This window comes from Eleutherodactylus coqui, chromosome 7 (assembly GCF_035609145.1).
Source record: "Eleutherodactylus coqui strain aEleCoq1 chromosome 7, aEleCoq1.hap1, whole genome shotgun sequence".
Lineage (NCBI taxonomy): Eukaryota > Metazoa > Chordata > Amphibia > Anura > Eleutherodactylidae > Eleutherodactylus > Eleutherodactylus coqui.
Genome location: NC_089843.1, coordinates 188,573,335 through 188,594,672, shown reverse-complemented (window position 1 = coordinate 188,594,672; position 21,338 = coordinate 188,573,335). Strand labels below are relative to the sequence as shown.

General features: G+C 49.4%; 1 protein-coding gene across 2 annotated transcripts in view; it reads left to right on the top strand.

Moving 5' to 3' along the window:
• The window catches only part of SH2D4A (SH2 domain containing 4A), a 116,503-nt gene that overhangs the window by 43,199 nt on the left and 51,966 nt on the right, over positions 1-21,338 (top strand). For both annotated transcript variants that reach the window (XM_066574142.1, XM_066574141.1), the window contains exon 4: positions 11,330-11,489. In XM_066574142.1, coding sequence (XP_066430239.1) covers positions 11,330-11,489 — 160 coding nt within the window. The remainder of the gene's footprint in view (positions 1-11,329; positions 11,490-21,338) is intronic.

The window sequence follows — 21,338 nt, the reverse complement described above, 5'->3', positions numbered from 1 at the left end:
GCCTTCAAGAACCTTAACGGTCCTTTCTAGGGCCAAATTTAAGCGTGTGCAGTACTGTGCTGGCTGCTGTTAGCAGTGTTGCATATTTTTTTTTTCTAAAAATCGTCTGTGCAGAGCATTGCACCCTCCATTGATACTACAGGGACAGAATTGTGTAGGCAGGGCCACAACACAGTTATTGTTCATTGAATATACGCAGTGGGTCCTTCCCTTTGCAAAAAAGGAAAAGAAATTATATTTGGCCTGCCTGTGTCAGTCCTAAGGTCTCCGTGTACGTGTGCGCTGCGTGGACAACTTACAAAAATCAGACGCAACCAGCTACGGTTTACTGCGGGCTTGCGCCATTGTCTTTCCTGACTGGCAAATACCTGCTCTGCTAGAGTTAATAACTCTGCTACACTAAAGTTGTGTGACACTTTTTCAGGGCCACACCACAGTTATTAAACGTATTGTTCATTGAATATACGCAGTGGGTCCTTCCCTTTGCAAAAAAGGAAAAGAAATTATATTTGGCCTGCCTGTGTCAGTCCTAAGGTCTCCGTGTACGTGTGTGCTGCGTGGACAACGTACAAAAATCAGACGCAACCAGCCACGGTTTACTGCAGGCTTGCGCCATTGTCTTTCCTGACTGGCAAATACCTGCTCTGCTAGAGTTAATAACTCTGCTACACTAAAGTTGTGTGTCACTTTTTCAGGGCCACACTACAGTTCTAAAAGTTATTATTCATTGAATATACGCAGTGGGTCCTTCCCTTTGCAAAAAAGGAAAAGAAATTATATTTGGCCTGCCTGTGTCAGTCCTAAGGTCTCCGTGTACGTGTGTGCTGCGTGGACAACGTACAAAAATCAGACGCAACCAGCTACGGTTTACTGCAGGCTTGCGCCATTGTCTTTCCTGACTGGCAAATACCTGCTCTGCTAGAGTTAATAACTCTGCTACACTAAAGTTGTGTGACACTTTTTCAGGGCCACACCACAGTTATTAAACGTATTGTTCATTGAATATACGCAGTGGGGCCTTCCCTTTGCAAAAAAGCGAAAAAATTATATTTGGCCTGCAGGTTTGCGCCAATTTATTTCCTGCCTGGGAAATCAAATCACTGGTAATACAGCATGCTGAGGGGTAGGGGTAGGCCTAGAGGACGTGGACGCGGCCGAGGACGCGGAGGGCCAAGTGAGGGTGTGGGCGCAGGCCGAGCCAGTGCGGTGGCCAGGGGTAGAGGCAGGGCCAGACCGAATAATCCACCAACTGTTTCCCAAAGCGCCCCCTCGCGCCATGCCACCCTGCACAGGTCAAGGTGCTCTACTGTGTGGCAGTTTTTCACAGAGACGCCTGACGACCTACGAACAGTGGTGTGCAACCTTTGTCGCGCCAAGATCAGCTGGGGAGGCACCACCAACAGCATGCGCAGGCATATGATGGCCAAGCACCCCACAAGGTGGGACGATGCCCGTTCACCGCCTCCGGTTTGCACCACTGCCTCTCCCCCTGTGCCCCAACCTGCCACTGAGATCTAACCCCCTTTCTGAGGACACAGGCACTACCGTCTCCTGGCCTGCACCCACACCCTCACCTCCGCTGTCCTCGGCCCCATCCACCAATGTCTCTCAGCGCACCGTCCAGCCGTCGCTAGTGCCACAGTTTGAGCGCAAGCGCAAGTACGACGCCATGCACCCGCACGCTCAAGCGTTAAACGTGCACATTGCCAAATTTATCAGCCTAGAGATGCTGCCGTATAGGCTTGTGGAAACTGAGGCTTTCAAAAGCCTGATGGCGGCGGCTGCCCCGCGCTACTCGGTTCCCAGTCGCCACTACTTTTCCCGATGTGCCGTCCCAGCCCTGCACGACCACGTCTCCCGCAACATTGTACGCGCCCTCACCAACGCGGTTACTCCCAAGGTCCACTTAACAACGGACACGTGGACAAGCACAGGCGGGCAGGGCCACTATATCTCCCTGACGGCACATTGGGTGAATTTAGTGGAGGCTGGGACAGAGTCAGAGCCTGGGACCGCTCACGTCCTACCCACCCCCAGAATTGCGGGCCACAGCTCGGTGGTGGTATCTGCGGCGGTGTATGCTTCCTCCACTAAAGCACCTTCCTCCTCCTCCTCCTCCAACGCAACCTCTGTCTCGCAATCAAGATGTGTCAGCAGCAGCAGCATGTCGCCAGCAGTCGGTGGCACGCGGCGTGGCAGCACAGCAGTGGGCAAGCGTCAGCAGGCCGTGCTGAAACTACTCAGCTTAGGAGAGAAGAGGCCCACGGCCCACGAACTGCTGCAGGGTCTGACAGAGCAGACCGACCACTGGCTTGCGCCGCTAAGCCTCCAACCGGGCATGGTCGTGTGTGACAACGGCCGTAACCTGGTGGCGGCTCTGCAGCTCTGCAGCCTCACGCACGTGCCATGCCTGGCCCATGTGTTTAATTTGGTGGTTCAGCGCTTTCTGAAAAGCTACCCCCACTTGTCATACCTGCTCGGAAAGGTGCGCCAGCTCTGCGCACATTTACGCAAATCCCACACGCACGCTGCCACCCTGCGGACACTACAACATAGGTTTAATCTGCCAGTGCACCGACTGCTGTGCGACGTACCCACACAGTGGAACTCTACGCTCCACATGTTGGCCAGACTCTATGAGCAGCGTAGAGCTATAGTGGAATACCAACTCCAACTTGCGCGGCGCAGTGGGAGCCAGCCTCCTCAATTATTTACAGAAGAGTGGCCCTGGTTGGCAGCCATCTGCCAGGTCCTTGGAAAATTTGAGGAGTCTACCCAGGTGGTGAGCAGCGATGCTGCAATCATTAGCGTCACCATTCCTCTGCTATGCATCTTGAGAAGTTCCCTGCAAAGCATAAAGGCAGACGCTTTGCGCTCGGAAACAGAGCCGGGGGAAGACAGTATGGCGCTGGATAGTCAGAGCACCCGCCTGTCTATATCTCAGCGCGTTGAGGAGGAGGAGGAGGAGCATGAGGAGGATGAGGAGGAGGGGGAAAAGACAGCTTGGCCCACTGGTGAGGGTACACATGCTGCTGGGCTGTCATCCTTTCAGCGTGTATGGCCTGAGGAGGAGGAAGAGGAGGAGGAGGAGGATCCTGAAAGTGATCTTCCTAGTGAGGACAGCCATGTGTTGCGTACAGGTACCCTGGCACACATGGCTGACTTCATGTTAGGATGCCTTTCTCGTGACCCTCGCGTTACACGCATTCTGGCCACTACGGATTACTGGGTGTACACACTGCTCGATCCACGGTATAAGGAGAGCCTTTGCACTCTCATTCCCGAAGAGGAAAGGGGTTCGAGAATGATGCTATACCACAGGGCGCTGGTGGACAAACTGATGGTAAACTTCCCATCCGACAGCGCTAGTGGCAGAAGGCGCAGTTCCGAGGGCCAGGTAGCAGGGGAGGCGCAGAGATCAGGCAGCATGTACAGCGCAGGCAGGGGAACATTCTCCAAGGCCTTTGCCAGCTTTATGGCTCCCCAGCAAGACTGTGTCACCGCTCCCCAGTCAAGGCTGAGTCGGCGGGAGCACTGTAAAAGGATGGTGAGGGAGTACGTAGCCGATCGCACGACCGTCCTCCGTGACGCCTCTGCCCCCTACAACTACTGGGTGTCGAAGCTGGACACGTGGCCTGAACTCGCGCTGTATGCCCTGGAGGTGCTTGCTTGTCCTGCGGCTAGCGTCTTGTCAGAGAGTGTGTTTAGTGTGGCTGGGGGAATCATCACGGATAAGCGTACCCACCTGTCAACCGACAGTGCCGACAGGCTTACACTCATCAAGATGAACAAAGCCTGGATTTCCCCAGACTTCTCTTCTCCACCAGCGGACAGCAGCGATACGTAAGCAATACGTAGGCTGCACCCGCGGATGGAAGCTACGTTCTCTCTCACCATCCAAAACGGGGACATTTCTGCTTCATCAATCTGTGTCTAATATTCCTCCTCCTCCTCCTGCTCCTCCTCCTGAAACCTCACGTAATCACGCTGAACGGGCAATTTTTCTTAGGGCCACAAGGCTCACTCATATAATTTTTCTAAACAATTTTTATATGTTTCAATGCTCTTAAAAGCGTTGAAACTTTAACTTGAACCAATTTTTCGTTAAACTGGGCTGCCTCCAGGCCTAGTTACCACTTAAGCCACATTAACCAAAGCGATTAATGGGTTTCACCTGCCCTCTTGGTTGGCCATGGCCAATTTTTTGGATGTACATTAGTACTGTTGATACAGCAATTTTTTTCGCCCCTCGCCTACAGTGTAATCAAATGAATTTTTAGCCCACCTGCCTTACAGCTGACGTTACATCCGCTGTGTTGGGCAATGCAATGGGATATTTTTGTGTATCGCCGGTGGGTTCCAGGGAGCCACCCATGCTGTAGGTGCACACGGAGTTTAACCTACATCTGTCCACTTATAAAGAACCCCAGTCTGACTGGGGCATGCAGTGTGGGCCGAAGCCCACCTGCATTAAGCACGACATTACTACCTCAGCTGTGTTGGGCAATGCAATGGGATATTTCTATGTACCGCCGGTGGCTTCCTGGCACCCACCCCTGCTGTGGGTCCACAGGGAATTATAAATGCATCTGTTTCCACTTGTAAAGAACCCCAGTCAGACTGGGGCATGCAGTGTGGGCCGAAGCCCACCTGCATTAAGCACGACATTACTACCTCAGCTGTGTTGGACAATGCAATGGGATATTTTTATGTACCGCCGGTGGGTTCCAGGAAGCCACCCATGCTGTCGGTCGACAGGGACTTCACAATAGGGAGTTGTACCTGCCTGTGTCTATGAATTAAAAAGCCCGGTCTGACTGGGGCATACAGAGACACCTTGACAGAATGAATAGTGTGTGACACATAGGTTCCCCATTGCTATGCCCACGTGTGCAGCTCCTGATGGCGGTGGCACGGGATTCTATTTCTCATTGCTTCTGTACAGCATTGTGGGCTATCGCCCCGCCCCTTTTAAAGAGGGTCGCTGCCTAGCCGTGCCAACCTCTGCAGTGTGTGCCTGCGGTTCCTCCTCATGGCAGACGCACTTCTAAATAGACATGAGGGTGGTGAGGCATTAGGGCAGCTGAAGGCTGCGCAGGGACACTTTGGTGTGCGCTGTGGGGGGGAGGGGGGGCGGTTGGGCAGCATGTAACACAGGAGAAGTGGCAGTGGAGTGTCATGCAGGCAGTAATTGTGCTTTGTTGTAGGTAGTGTGGTGCTTAGCTAAGGTATGCCATGCTAATGAGGGCTTTTCAGAAGTAAAAGTTTTTGGGAGGGGGGGGGCCCACTCTTGCCGCTATTGTGGCTTAATAGTGGGACCTGGGAACTTGAGATGCAGCCCAACATGTAGCCCCTCGCCTGCCCTATCCGTTGCTGTGTCGTTCCCATCACTTTCTTGAATTGCCCAGATTTTCACACAAGGAAACCTTAGCGAGCATCGGCGAAATACAAAAATGCTCGGGTCGCCCATTGACTTCAATGGGGTTCGTTACTCGAAACGAACCCTCGAGCATCGCGAAAAGTTCGTCCCGAATAACAAGCACCCGAGCATTTTGGTGCTCGCTCATCTCTATTTATATTCTACAAAGTCTCTGCACACCAATTCACAGCAGAAGATGTGAAGCACATAAGATACTTATGAAGATATGAACCCTAATGCTGGTTTTATATACAACATTTTTTAGGAAAAGGGCTGCGTTTTTCTGGGATGCAGTTTCAATCAATATGGGGGGTCTGATCTCTGGTCTAAATTAATTTAGAAGTGTGATCTGGGATTTGATTAACTTTGGGGTCTGGTCTGAGGTATGAAATAGTTTAGAGCTGTGATGTGGGGTCTAATTTAATTTACGGTTTGTGATGCGAATTAATTTTGTTGTCGCAGTTCATACAATCATTTTTCTGGTACAGTGATTTATACTTGAATATATATATATATATATTTGTCTCACTGAAAAAAAAATTGGTAGAGGCGTCTCAAAATCTGAATTTTTTTCCAGAGGTTCCACGATGCCTAAAGGTTTTGGAAACCCTGTTTCCCAGAAAATAAGACCTACCCTGAAAATAAGCCCTTGCATGAATTTTCATGATTTTTGAGGATGCAACCTGATTTTGCAGGATTTTTGAGGATGCTTGAAATATATGCCCTACTACAAAAATATACCCAAGTTATAGTTAAAGGGGTTGTCCCGCGCCGAAACTTTTTTTTTTTTTCAATAGGCCCCCCCGTTTGGCGCGAGACAAACACAAGGGATGGGTTAAAAAAAAAAAAAGTTTAGTACTTACCCAAATCCCCGCTCTGCGGCGACTTCTTATTTACCTTACCAAGATGGCCGCCGGGATCTTCACCCACGATGCACCGCGGGTCTTCTCCCATGGTGCACCGTGGGCTCTGTGCGGTCCATTGCCGATTCCAGCCTCCTGATTGGCTGGAATCGGCACACGTGACGGGGCGGAGCTACGCGATGATGCGTACAAGGGGGCGGAGCCAGAACGCCGCTCGTGCCGAGACCCAAGAGAAGGGAGAAGACCCTTCTGCGCAAGCGCGTCTAATCGGGAGATTAGATGCTGAAATTAGACGGCACCATGGAGACGGGGACGCCAGCAACGGAGCAGGTAAGTGAATAACTTCTGTAAGGCTCATATTTAATGCACGATGTATATTACAAAGTGCATTAATATGGCCATACAGAAGTGCTTACCCCCACTTGCTTTCTCGGGACAACCCCTTTAATAAACAAAGTGAATTTAAATAGTGTCCAGGCAGCTATACATGTAAAAAAGTAAAAGCTTTAAGAGCAAAAATTAATATAAGACCTTGTCTTATTTACAGGGAAACGATACGTACACAGATAATTATGTACACATATATACACCACCAGAGACATACAGCATATAGAAATATAGATATATGAGTCCTCCCTTAGAGGAAGCTTTAGAACGTGGAGTTGTACAGGTTCAGTGTCAACTCAGACTCACCCATCTAACCGATTGACCAGTGTTTGATGACACTGGTGCAGCAAGGTTTAAAGGAGTGGTCTCGCGAAACCAAGTGGGGGTATACACTTCCGTATGGCCATATTAATGCACTTTGTAATATACATCGTGCATTAAATATGAGCCATACAGAAGTTATTCACTTACCTGCTCCGTTGCTAGCGTCCTCGTCTCCATGGTTCCGTCTAAATTCGCTGGCAGCTTGCTTTTTTAGACGCGCTTGCGCAGTCCGGTCTTCTCCTTTCAGCACGAGCCGCTTCAGTGTGCTCCCCGCTACAGCTCTTCTGCGCATGCGCAGACGAGCTGTCACTGCTCGGGAGCGCGCTGGAGCGGCCATTCTGTACCTTCCTCTGTTAGAGGAAGGTGCAGAAACTGGAGCTGCCGTCCGGAGAAGCCGCCCAGCTGTCCTGCCGTCCAGCTGTCTTGCCGTCCAGGTAAGTGATGGGCCGGGGGGGGGGCTGCCGCTGCGCCGGGGGGGGGGCTGTCGTCGCTGTCGCTGTGATGCGCCGGGGGGGGGGCTGTCGCTAGGCCGGGGGGGGGCTGTCGCTGCGATGGGGGGGCTGTCGCTAGGCCGGGGGGGGGCTGTCGCTGCGATGGGGGGGCTGTCGCTAGGCCGGGGGGGCTGTCGCTGCGATGGGGGGGCTGTCGCTAGGCTGGGGGGAACTAGCGCTGGGCCAGGGGGGTAAGTAATGGGTCGGGGGTGATGTTCACTGACAGGTGAAGGCCCCGGAGCCCAGCGCTGGGCTCCGGGGCCTTCACCTGGGCTGAGGGTCTAGCGCTGGGGAGCCGGGAGCGTAGCGCTGGGGAGCCGGGGGCTAGCGCCGGTTACCTGCTGCCTGGCGGTGGGTGACTGGTCGGCGGCTGCTGGGCGTCTGGTCGGCGGCTGCTGGGCGTCTGGTCGGCGGCTGCAGGGCGTCCGGTTGCCATGGAGACACAGCTGGCAGCGTCTCGGGAGCGCGCACGTCGGGCTGCAGCGAGCGACGGGGAAAGAGCCGGCGGCCATCTTGGGGAAACTTTTATAAGTTGCTGAAACGCTGGAACGGTAAGTACAAACCAGCTAGGAAAGTCATTTACAAGGGTAATTAGTAATGTATGTTTAATTAGGGGGATTGGGCAAAAAAAAAAATCACTGCTTCCTCGAGACATCTCCTTTAAGGGTGAAGTCACACGAACGTATATCGGCTCGGTTTTCACGCCGAGCCGATATACGTTGTTCTCCTCTGCAGGGGGGGGGGGGATGGAAGAGCCAGGAGAAGGAACTGAGCTCCCGCCCCCCTCTCTGCCTCCTCTCCGCCCCTCTGCACTATTTGCAATGGGGAGAGGTGGGATGGGGGCAGGGCTAATTCTCGGAACTTAGCCCTGCCCTCGTTCCACCTCTTCCCATTGCAAATAGTGCAGAGGGGCGGAGAGGGGGGTGGGAGCTCAGTTCCTGCTCCTGGCTCTTCCATCCTCCCCCCCCCCTGCACACGAGGACAACGTATATCGGCTGGGCGTAAAAACCGAGCCGATATACGTTCGTGTGACTTCACCCTAAGCCCCACTCAGCTTCAATTGGAGGTCATCAAAGTGATCATCATGTCTATTAGGGTAAATTGGGTTCTTGCACCCGATCGTTGTTTTGCTCCAGAGTAGTTGCCATGACTAGCTTGGTAGGTCTTCCCAGGAGCACATTTCTAAGAATCAATCTATTTCATTTTACTCAGGTCTATATCTATAGTAAATGCCGAATTAATACTGATGGCAGAGAAACCACAGGGTGGCTGCGCAATACACAACGTACCATTTGTCTATCTCTTGCTGTCTTATTAATCCAATTTTGTACAATAGTGCGTAAACTTTTTATCACAGGCCACACTTTATTGCAGACATAACATTAATAACATTCACAATTTGTATTCTAAGGCCCCATGAATTGACCTTTAGACAAACTATGTTCTACCTGCCATTGTAAACTATGCAGGCTAATCTTCTGTAAAGTGCAGGTGTGCCTATTTGTGCCCGGACAACTGTGTAGTTTCAAGGGGTTGAACAAGGCTAGGCCCTTTTTCGCTCCATTCACTTATTAGCTGAAGTCTAACTAGATGACGTTGCAGTTATGTGACTAAACTGTGGTGGCTGGGCTTTATTGTACCCTGGCCAAAGGTTGAGAGGCACCAATAGGCTTCTTAAGTTTGCAAAAGTTATTATATCAAAGTAAACATTGTACAATATTTACAAAGCAAACAGCACAGTAAGATGTATCGTGTCAATGTGCCAAATAATTGAAGCAAAACTAATGCTATTACTTACTAATTACAATACATTGAATTATTTGCATGGGGTATTTGATTTTTTACGTTTTAGTGTTTTTTGTGTTGGAATATCATATAAAGTTATGGCACACTGATACAAACATATACAAACAACTACATAATCGAGGCATTAACAAACATACATGTAGCAGACTATGAAACTGAGCAGTTTATACAGCTTCACTTAAATGGGGCTATTAAATGGATAAAATATGAAGGCTTGGTTTTAACTGTTAATGGCTTTGTTAAATGAAGCTTTATGATGGATTGCACACTGTATGTGGTTCATAGATGAAACCAAACAATCCTCTGTGTGAACTTTCCAGCTGAGTGATATCTTTTAGCAATGTTAACTTCTAATGTGTATTAATGCGTAATTATTAGAGATGAGCGAACGTACTCGTCCGAGCTTGATATTCGTGCGAATATTAGGGTGTTCGGGATGCTCGTTACTCTTAACGAGCACCACGCGGTGTTCGGGTTACTTTCACTTTCCTCTGTGAGACGTTAGCGCGCTTTTCTGGCCAATTGAAAGACAGGGAAGGCATTACAACTTCCCCCTGCAACGTTTAAGCCCTATACCACCCCCCTGCTGTGAGTGGCTGGGGAGATAAGGTGTCACCCGAGTATTGAAATCTGCCCTTCCCGCGGCTCGCTACGGATGTATTCTGACATTAGTTCAGGGAAAGTGGTATCGTGTTGGAGCTGCTATAGGGAGAGTGTTAGGTGTATTGTAGGCTTCAAGAACCCCAACGGTCCTTCTAAAGGCCATAAATCGTCTCTATATGCGCTCAGTGGGGCCGGCGGCAGCAGCGCCGACCCCATTGAGAACATATAGAAGACAAATCCTTCTTTTTTGCCACAGCTGTAACAGCTGTAGCAGAGAAGAACGATGTTTGCCCATTGAATTCAATGGAACCAGCAATACAGCAGGTTCCACTGAATGCAATGGGCTGCCGGCGATTATAACCCCTTCCCTGCAATTCATCCAGAAATGTGATACACTAAAAATATATACCGGCGTATAAGGCGACGGGGCGTATAAGACGACCCCCCAACTGTCACCTTATACGCCGGCAATACAGTGGAGCAAAGAATAAAAGGCATTACTCACTTCTTCAGACGATCTGCGCCGCTCCTGTAGACTGTCACTCCTTCCTGGTGTTCTGCGGTGCTCCTGCAGGCTGTCGCTCCCTCCTGGTTCCCGGCAGAGCATTGCTTTCTCTACGAAAGGCTTTAAATCCACACCTCCAGAAACACACGTGCCTTCAGCCAATCACAGCCAATGACAGTGATGTCATTGAATTGCTGTGATTGGCTGTGTTTCTGGAGGCGGGGATTTCAAGCCTTTCATAGAGAAAGCTTTAGTCCGTGGACCAGGAAGGAGTGACAGTCTGCAGGAGCGGCGCAGATCGTCTGAAGAAGTAAGTAATGCTTTTTATTCTTTGCTCCACTGTATTGCCGGCGTATAAGGTGACAGTTGGGGGGTCGTCTTATACGCCCCATCGCCTTATACGCCGGTATATATTTTTAGTGTATCACATTTCTGGATGAATTGCAGGGAAGGGGTTATATATTTAATATCGCCGGCAGCCCATTGCTTTCAGTGGAACCTGCTGTATTGCTGGTTCCATTGAATTCAATGGGCTAACATCGTTCTTCTCTGCTACAGCTGTTACAGCTGTGCCAGAGGAGAACGATCTTTACGCTGACAGTGCGGGAGGGGGGGGGCCCACTCTTGCCGCTATTGTGGCTTAATAGTGGGACCTGGGAACTTGAGATGCAGCCCAACATGTAGCCCCTCGCCTGCCCTATCCGTTGCTGTGTCGTTCCCATCACTTTCTTGAATTGCCCAGATTTTCACACATGAAAACCTTAGCGAGCATCGGCGAAATACAAAAATGCTCGGGTCGCCCATTGACTTCAATGGGGTTCGTTACTCGAAACGAACCCTCGAGCATTGCGAAAATTTCGTGCCGAGTAACGAGCACCCGAGCATTTTGGTGTTCGCTCATCTCTAGTAATTATAACTTTGTGTTCCACAGGAAGCTACAAGAAGAAGAGTTATCCAAACTGTCGGAGGTCATGACACTATACACACCAGGTGAAACAGTGGAGACATGGAAACAAAATGTTGAGAACAAGAAAACTGCCAAAGAAGTAGCCACAACAATGGATCAAAAGCTTATAAATGAGGAAAATCAGGTAAAGATTGAGACACTATTAGCCAGGCTGAGGTGAACCAGACGTGACACACAGTTCAATCCTTTGTTGCAAGTTTTATGGTCATATAATTCAAAGCTTACAATTCACTTGAAAGAAGACTTATGACTATATATTTTTTTTTATTGTCTTTATTGAACAGGTCAGGACAAACACTTAGCATTACAGTGAATTTGTTGGGTATCTTCTCTTTACATGGATGTGCTGTCATAACATTAAAATAAGTAAATTACATGCATTAATTCAAACTCTTGACCCATTATGACCATAGATATTTTTGGGTCTACTGACCTGTACCTTGAAGATCTTCAAAATCGTGGAGTCCCCACATGGCTACGGCACGGCCCTAGTGTATCACCCTAAATGGGTATGTCCCCTATTATCATCTGTTCCTGGAACCAACAGGTATAATAGAAGCAGTCTCTTAGTTTGTCTTTTACCCTTTGTGGTAGTAATTGAATAAAACTCCCCCAGGTTTCAAAGAAGGCTTGTACTCTCTTTTTCTTGAAAAGTGATGTCTCCGCCCAGTCCATCTGAAACAGGAACGCTAGTTTGTCCAGGAACAGCCTGAATGGAGGCCCTGTTGGTTGAATCCATGTTTGTAAGATGGCTTTCAGACCTGCTGCCGCTATAAAGTGTAGTAATTTCCTAACACCTCTTGAGCACCGATATGTTTCAGGGTCTAAGTACCCAACTATTGCCCATGTTGGTTCTTGTGGGCAGAAATTCGTCCAGTATGTTTTCATGTATTCGCTTATTCGTGTCCAGAAGGCCTGTATTGAGGGGCATGTCCACAAGCTGTGATATAGGTTTGCATGAGGTGCCTGACATTTGAAACATTTTGAAGTAACGTAGATTCATATATCGAACCCCCTGCTTGTGGTTATGTATGCCCTGTGGGCAATTTGTAGCCTCATCTCCAGAAACCTTGCCGATGGTAGGTATCTGTGTGCTGAGGTCAGTGATTGCATTATCAGTGCTGGGGTGAAGTCTGGGTTATCCAGGGCCCATTTTCCAATCCCCAGGTCTATGTCATCTTGCTCTCTCATGTTTCTTATTGCCCTATACAGCTTGGAGATCATGCCCCGTGGCCCTGTTTTTTTTTAGCTATCCATGTGTCTCTTGTCTGTGCCCAATTGACTTCTCGGAGTTTTGGTATTAGTTCTGTGATGTAGTGTCTGACTTGTAGGTATGAGAACAGCTTATTTGGAGTTCAGGGTATTTTTGTTTCATTTCATCGTATGTCATTATGCGTCATTCCCTTATTTGTAGCAGTTTTTCTATAGAGTTTATTCCCTGAGCCTCCCATTTAGCAAATATGTTGTGGGGGTTACCGTCTTGGAAGTTGGGGTTATTCATTAGTGACAGGTATAATGATACTTGTGGTGAGGCTTGACTATCTTTACGTAGTTTGTTCCATGACTTCCAGGCGGTTAATATCAAAGGGTTCTTTTTGAGTTTTCCTGGGAGTTCTGTATATGGGCTGTGGAGTATGTTTTGGAGTCTTATTGGGCCAGCCATTTCCTGCTCGAGAGGTTTGTTTGTGAAATATGACTTGGAGTAAATCCAGTCATGTATGATTCGCGCCTGTGCTGCTAGGTTATAGTCTCGGATGTTGGGTAGGTTGATTCCTCCATTTTCTCTATGTTTGTTCAATGTTTTGAATGTGATACGCTGTCTTTTTTCTCCCCAGATGAATTTCCTGTATAGGTAGTTTATTTTCTTTACGTCTTTTAACTTTAGCAGTATGGGTAGTGAATGTAGGATATATAGTAGGCGTGGGAATTCTATCATTTTTATTAGGCTTGCCCTCCCCAGAAAAGAAATCGTGAAATTTTTCCACGGGTTCAGGGTTGTCTCTAGTTTTTTGATGTGGGGTTCTATGTTTGTGTTATATAGTTTGGAAGGGTTTCTTGTGATTTGTACTCCCAGGTATTGTATGGCGTGTTTTTCCCATTTGAATGGATATTTTATCACCCATAAGGGTTTGGCCGGGCCTCTGAGGAGTAGGGCTTCTGTTTTGTCTAGATTTATAGTGTATCCCGAGAGTTTGCCAATTCTCTTGACGTTATGTATGACGGGTGCTAGTGTTTCCCTAGGGTTGTTTACCACCAATAGAAGATCATCTGTGAACGCTTCTACCTTTATTAGAGATGAGCGAACGTACTCGTCCGAGCTTGATATTCGTGCGAATATTAGGGTGTTCGGGATGCTCGTTACTCGTAACGAGTACCACGCGGTGTTCCGGTTACTTTCAGTTTCCTCTCTGAGACGTTAGCGCGCTTTTCTGGCCAATTGAAAGACAGGGAAGGCATTACAACTTCCCCCTGTGACGTTCAAGCCCTATACCACCCCCCTGCTGTGAGTGGCTGGAAAGATCAGACGTCACCCGAGTATAAAAATCGGCCCCTCCCGCGGCTCGCCGCACATGCCTTGTGACTTAGCTGAGGGAAAGTACTATCGTGCTGGAGCTGCTGTAGGGAGAGCGTTAGTAGTTAGTGTAGGCTTCAAGAACCCCAACGGTCCTTCTTAGGGCCACATCTACTAGTGTGCAGTACTGTGTTAGCACAGTATTTTTTATTTTTTTTTCCAAAATTGGATCTGCAGAGCATTGCGCCCTGCAATAGGGACAGAAGTGGGGGTTAGGCAGGGAGAGTGTTAGGAGTTAGTGTAGGCTTCAAGAACCCCAACGGTCCTTTCTAGGGCCACATCTATTCGTGTGCAGTACTGTCCAGGCTGCTGTTAGCAGTGTTGCATTTTTATTTTTTTTTCTCAAAACCGGCTGTGCAGAGCATTGCACCCGGCATTAATACTACAGGGATAGAATTGTGTAGGCAGGGCCAGAAGACATACATTATTCATTGAATACACGCAGTGTGGGTGTTCCTTGTAAAAAGCAGGGAAAAAATTCTATTTGGCCTGCCTCTGACAGTACTCAGGGCTCTGTGTACGTGTGTGCTGTGCGCTGAACGTTCAGAAAAAATCAGACGCAGTCAGCTACGTTTTACCGCAGGCGTGCGGCAATTTTTTTCCTGCATGGGAAATCCCTGATCTGCTGTAGGTAGCGAATTACTTTGCATCACTGCAGTTCTGGGACAAATTGGCAGGGCCACAACACAGTTATTAAACTTAGTATTCATTGAATACACGCAGTGTGGGTGTTCCTTGTAAAAAGCAGGGAAAAAATTCTATTTGGCCTGCCTCTGACAGTACTCAGGGCTCTGTGTACGTGTGTGCTGTGCGCTGAACGTTCAGAAAAAATCAGACGCAGTCAGCTACGTTTTACCGCAGGCGTGCGGCAATTTTTTTCCTGCATGGGAAATCCCTGATCTGCTGTAGGTAGCGAATTACTTTGCATCACTGCAGTTCTGGGACAAATTGGCAGGGCCACAACACAGTTATTAAACTTAGTATTCATTGAATACACGCAGTGTGGGTGTTCCTTGTAAAAAGCAGGGAAAAAATTCTATTTGGCCTGCAGGCTTGCGCCAATTTATTTCCTGGCTGTGAAATCACTGGTAATACAGCATGCTGAGGGGTAGGGGTAGGGCTAGAGGACATGGACGCGGCCGAGGACGCGTAGGCCCAAGTGAGGGTGTGGGCACAGGCCGAGCTCCTGATCCAGGTGTGTCGCAGCCGACTGCTGCGCGATTAGGAGAGAGGCACGTTTCTGGCGTCCCCACATTCATCGCACAATTAATGGGTCCACGCGGGAGACCTTTATTAGAAAATGAGCAGTGTGAGCAGGTCCTGTCCTGGATGGCAGAAAGTGCTTCCAGCAAGCTATCATCCACCCAGAGTTCTGCGCCGTCCAGTGCTGCAAATCCGAATCCTCTGTCTGCTGCTCCTCCTTCCTCCCAGCCTCCTCACTCCACTACAATGACACATGATCAGGAGCGGGAAGACTCTCAGGAACTGTTCTCGGGCCCCTGCTCAGATTGGGCAGCAGTGGTTCCTCTCCCACCAGAGGAGTTTATCGTCACTGATGCCCAACCTTTGGAAAGTTCCCGGGTCCGGGGGATGAGGCTGGGGACTTCTGCCAACTGTCTCAAGACCTTTCAGTGGGTGAGGAGGACGATGACGATGAGACACAGTTGTCTTGCAGTGAGGTAGTAGTAAGGGCAGTAAGTGCGAGGGAGGAGCGCACAGAGGATTCGGAGGAAGAGCAGCTGGACGATGAGGTGACTGACCCCACCTGGTGTGCAACGCCTACTCAGGACAGGTCTTCAGAGGGGGAGGCAGCAGCAGGTCAGGTTGCAAGAGGCAGTGCGGTGTCCAGGGGTAGAGGCAGGGCCAGACTGAATAATCCACCAACTGTTTCCCAAAGCGCCCCCTCGCGCCATGCCACCCTGCAGAGGCCGAGGTGCTCAAAGGTCTGGCAGTTTTTCACAGAGACGCCTGAGGACCAACGAACAGTGGTGTGCAACCTTTGTCGCGCCAAGATCAGCCGGGGAGCCACCACCAGCATGCGCAGACATATGATGGCCAAGCACCCCACAAGGTGGGACGAAGGCGTTCACCGCCTCCGGTTTGCACCGCTGCCTCTCCCCCTGTGCCCCAACCTGCCACTGAGATACAACCCCCCTCTCAGGACACAGGCACAACCGTCTCATGGCCTGCACCCACACCCTCACCTCCGCTGTCCTCGGCCCCATCCACCAATGTCTCGCACCGCACAGTCCAGCCGTCGCTAGCGCAAGTGTTGGAGCGCAAGCGCAAGTACGCCGCCACGCACCCGCACGCTCAATCGTTAACCGTCCACATTGCCAAATTTATCAGCCTTGAGATGCTGCCGTATAGGGTTGTGGAAACGGAGGCTTTCAAAGCTATGATGGCGGCGGCGGCCCCGCGCTACTCAGTTCCCAGTCGCCACTACTTTTCCCGATGTGCCGACCCAGCCCTGCACGACCACGTCTCCCGCAACATTGTACACGCCCTCACCAATGCGGTTAGTGGCAAGGTCCACTTAACTACGGACACGTGGACAAGCACAGGCGGGCAGGGCCACTACATCTCCCTGACGGCACATTGGGTGAATTTAGTGGAGGCTGGGACAGAGTCAGAGCCTGGGACCGCTCTGTGGTGGTATGTTCGGCGGTGTATGCTTCGTCCACTAAAGCACCCTCCTCCTCCTCCTCAACCTCTGTCTCGCAATCTAGATGTGTCAGCAGCAGCAGGACGTCGCCAGCACGCGCGGCGTGGCAGCACAGCGGTGGGCAAGCGTCAGCAGGCCGTGCTGAAACTACTCAGCTTAGGAGATAGGAGGCACACGGCCCACGAACTGCTGCAGGGTCTGACAGAGCAGACCGACCGTTGGCTTGCGCCGCTGAGCCTCCAACCGGGCATGGTCGTGTGTGACAACGGCCGTAACCTGTTGGCGGCTGTGCAGCTCGGCAGCCTCACGCACGTGCCATGCCTGGCCCACGTCTTTAATTTGGTGGTTCAGCGCTTTCTGAAAAGCTACCCACGCTTGTCAGACCTGCTCGTAAAGGTACGCTGGCTCTGCGCACATTTCCGCATGGCTGACTTCATGTTAGGATGCCTTTCTCATGACCCTCGCGTTACACGCATTCTGGCCACTACGGATTGCTGGGTGTACACACTGCTCGACCCACGCTATAAGGAGAACCTTCCCACTCTCATTCCCGAAGAGGAAAGGGGTTCGAGAGTGTTGCTATACCACAGGACCCTGGCGGACAAGCTGATGGTAAAATTCCCATCCGACAGCGCTAGTGGCAGAAGGCGCAGTTCCGAGGGCCAGGTAGCAGGGGAGGTGCGGAGATCGAGCAGCATGTACAACCCAGACAGTGCAACAGTCTTTAAGGGCCTGGACAGCTTTATGGCTCCCCACCAAGACTGTGTCATCGCTCCACAGTCAAGGCTGAGTCGGCGGGAGCACTGTAAAAGGATGGTGAGGGAGTACGTAGCCGATCGCACGACCGTCCTCCGTGACGCCTCTGCCACCTGGGTGTCGAAGCTGGACACGTGGCCTGAACTAGCGCTGTATGCCCTGGAGGTGCTTGCTTGTCCTGCGGCTAGCGTCTTGTCGGAGAGGGTGTTTAGTGCGGCTGGGGGAATCATCACAGATAAGCGTACCCGCCTGTCAACCGACAGTGCCGACAGGCTAACACTCATCAAGATGAACAAAGCCTGGATTTCCCCAGACTTCTCTTCTCCACCAGCGGACAGCAGCGATACGTAAGCAATACGTAGGCTGCACCCGCGGATGGAAGCTACGTTCTCTCTCACCATCCAAAACGGGGACATTTCTGCTTCATCAATCTGTGTCTAATATTCCTCCTCCTGCTCCTCCTCCTGAAACCTCACATAATCACGCTGAACGGGTAATTTTTCTTAGGGCCACAAGGCTCACTCATCTAATTTTTCTAAACAATTTTTATATGTTTCAATGCTATTAAAAGCGTTGAAACTTTAACTTGAACCAATTTTTCGTTAAACTGGGCTGCCTCCAGGCCTAGTTACCACTTAAGCCACATTAACCAAAGCGATTAATGGGTTTCACCTGCCCTCTTGGTTGGCCAGGGCCAATTTTTCTGATGTACATTAGTACAGTTGATACAGCAATTTTTGTGGGCCCTCGCCTACAGTGTAATCAAATGAATTTTTAGCCCACCTGCATTACAGCTGACGTTACATCCGCTGTGTTGGGCAATGCAATGGGATATATTTATGTACCGCCGGTGGCTTCCTGGCACCCACCCATGCTGTGGGTCCACAGAGAATTATAAATGCATCTGTTTCCACTTGTAAAGAACCCCAGTCTGACTGGGGCATGCAGTGTGGGCCGAAGCCCACCTGCATTAAGCACGACATTACTACCTCAGCTGTGTTGGGCAATGCAATGGGATATTTTTGTGTATCGCCGGTGGGTTCCAGGGAGCCACCCATGCTGTCGGTCGACAGGGACTTCACAATAGGGAGTTGTACCTGCCTGTGTCTATGAATTAAAAAGCCCGGTCTGACTGGGGCATGCAGAGACACCTTGACAGAATGAATAGTGTGTGGCACATAGGTTCCCCATTGCTATGCCCACGTGTGCAGCTCCTGATTGCGGTGGCACAGGATTCTATTTCTCATTGCTTCTGTACAGCATTGTGGGCTATCGCCCCGCCCCTTTTAAAGAGGGTCGCTGCCTAGCCGTGCCAACCCTCTGCAGTGTGTGCCTGCGGTTCCTCGTCATGGCAGACGCACTTCTAAATAGACATGAGGGTGGTGTGGCATGAGGGCAGCTGAAGGCTGCGCAGGGACACTTTGGTGTGCGCTGTGGGGGGGAGGGGGGGCGGTTGGGCAGCATGTAACCCAGGAGAAGTGGCAGTGGAGTGTCATGCAGGCAGTGATTGTGCTTTGTTGTAGGTAGTGTGGTGCTTAGCTAAGGTATGCCATGCTAATGAGGGCTTTTCAGAAGTAAAAGTTTTTGGGAGGGGGGGGGGCCCACTCTTGCCGCTATTGTGGCTTAATAGTGGGACCTGGGAACTTGAGATGCAGCCCAACATGTAGCCCCTCGCCTGCCCTATCCGTTGCTGTGTCGTTCCCATCACTTTCTTGAATTGCCCAGATTTTCACACAAGGAAACCTTAGCGAGCATCGGCGAAATATAAAAATGCTCCGGTCGCCCATTGACTTCAATGGGGTTCGTTACTCGAAACGAACCCTCGAGCATCGCGAAACGTTCGTCCCGAGTAACGAGCACCCGAGCATTTTGGTGCTCGCTCATCTCTAACCTTTATTTTTGTGTCTCCGCAGTTTGCTCCTGTGAAGAGTGATGTTTGTGTTAAGTATCTGAGTAATGGATCTATCGATAAGTTAAATAGTAGCGGAGAGAGCGGGCAGCCCTGTCTAGCCCCTCTAAATAGATCTATTCTGGGGGGTGTTGAGTCCATTTATTGTGAGGGTCGTGGTAGCATTTGTGTGTGTTGTGTCTATGTAGTTCCTAAATGTCTGTCCGAAGCCCCGCCTTTCTAGTAATGTATTTAAGAATGGCCAGGCCATTTTATCAAAAGCTTTTTCTGCGTCCAGACTAAGCAGCATCGTTGTTTGGCTTTCGGGATTTTGTGCTGTGACCGTCGCCGCTATGGCGGCTCTGATGCTTTTTACGGCGCTTCGCCCTTCTGTGCTAGGTCTAGTATGGACAGAAGAATTTGCTGAAGTCTGTCGGCTAGTATCTTGGATAGGAATTTGTAGTCGCAGTTCAGTAGTGCTATTGGCCTGTAGGATTTTGGGTCTGTTATGTCCTTGTTTGGTTTGGGGAGAAGAATCGTTCTGGAGGTTCCAAAATCTTCTGTTTGTATGTCGTTTGTGTATATTGTGTTGTAGAGTTGAGTCAGTATTGGCACGATGTCTGTTGTTAATATTTTGTAATATTCTGTCGAGAATCCGTCAGGGACCGGTGTTTTTCCCCCTGTTGCCTTCACTATTGCCTCCCGTACTTCTTCTACCTGTATGTCGGCGTCTAGTAAAGATTTTTGTTCTTCCGTTAATTTTGGTAAGTTCACGGAGCCTAGGAAGTTGTTTATGTTGTATGTTTGTTGGTTCTGCCCTATATAGGTCTTCGAAATATTCTTGTAATATTTGGGCTATCTCATCCTGTTTCGTTGTGAGGTTGTCTCCGTTGATGTGTCTTAAAGTCAGTATTGGTTTATGTGGTTGTCTTTGTTTTGTCAGGTTAGCTAGCAGGCATCCTGTCTTGTTTCCCCATTTGTAAAATTTGTTTTTTGTTAACTGGGTTTGCCAGTGTGCATGGGTGTGTACAAACGCATTTAGTAAGTGTTTTGCTGTGATGAAGGTTTGGTATGAGTTATCATTTTGTGAGTTCATATGCTCTTTTTGTGCTGTCAGAAGGGAGTGATGTAATGTCTCGAATTCAGTTTGGAATTTTTTCCTTCTATGAGACAAGTAGCTTATGACGTGTCCCGGGTCCAGGTAGGTGCCACTTGCGGGGTCTTGCGTTCTGGTCCCGGGTTGGGCTTGGTTGTGGTGGGTTGTGTCGGGGAATGCCGCTGTATGTTTTCCGGCGGTGTGGAGGACTTCCTCCCAGCAAGTAGGGGTGATGGTTGTCCACTTATGACTATATTTAAAATCTACCTCTCATTTTATTTTGTACAGTTTGCTTATCTATTCAGTGCAAGGCATGATGTTGGCCTTATACCAGATGTAACAACTGGTATTGGTTGAAGAACAGATTTAAATCTTGGCCTTGCATCAAAATCTCTTCTATGATTTAGGCTTCATATTCATTCAATTTTCCTGCATCCCCTGATTCTCTTGCTCTGGTGCTATCCATACCCAATTTTAGTTTTTTGCTACTACCTGATACCAGAAGCAAAAGATGGCTGGACAACTGGTGAAGCTATGAAGCTCTAGTGAAATGTTTGAAGCCTTAGGTGACCATACTTGGTTTCATGATTTCATTGATCAGGCTTATTGAACAATTCTGACAATCAGTAGCACAAAATATTACACATTGAAAATTTCCAAAGCTCAGATACCCTCTGCTAAAGGAGCACCAGGGCGTTTGAGAGAAGTAGATTTTTATTTACGATATGTTTCTTTCACTTAGTTTTCCCACAATTGCTATGCCTGAAAAAAAAGCATCATAATGTTGGAATCTTACATAAACCAAACATGATTTTGACTATTGATGTCAATTTTTGTCATTGCCTTCACCTACATTTCTATAGCTACATCGTGTGCAGATGGATCAAACTAGCTATCTCATAAATTACTTTAGAAAGAAATGTTTCCAGTCAGATAATAAATCCATGGAGATCAATGTAAAGCTGTAATAAAGCCTATTAGCGCATAAGATCAAAT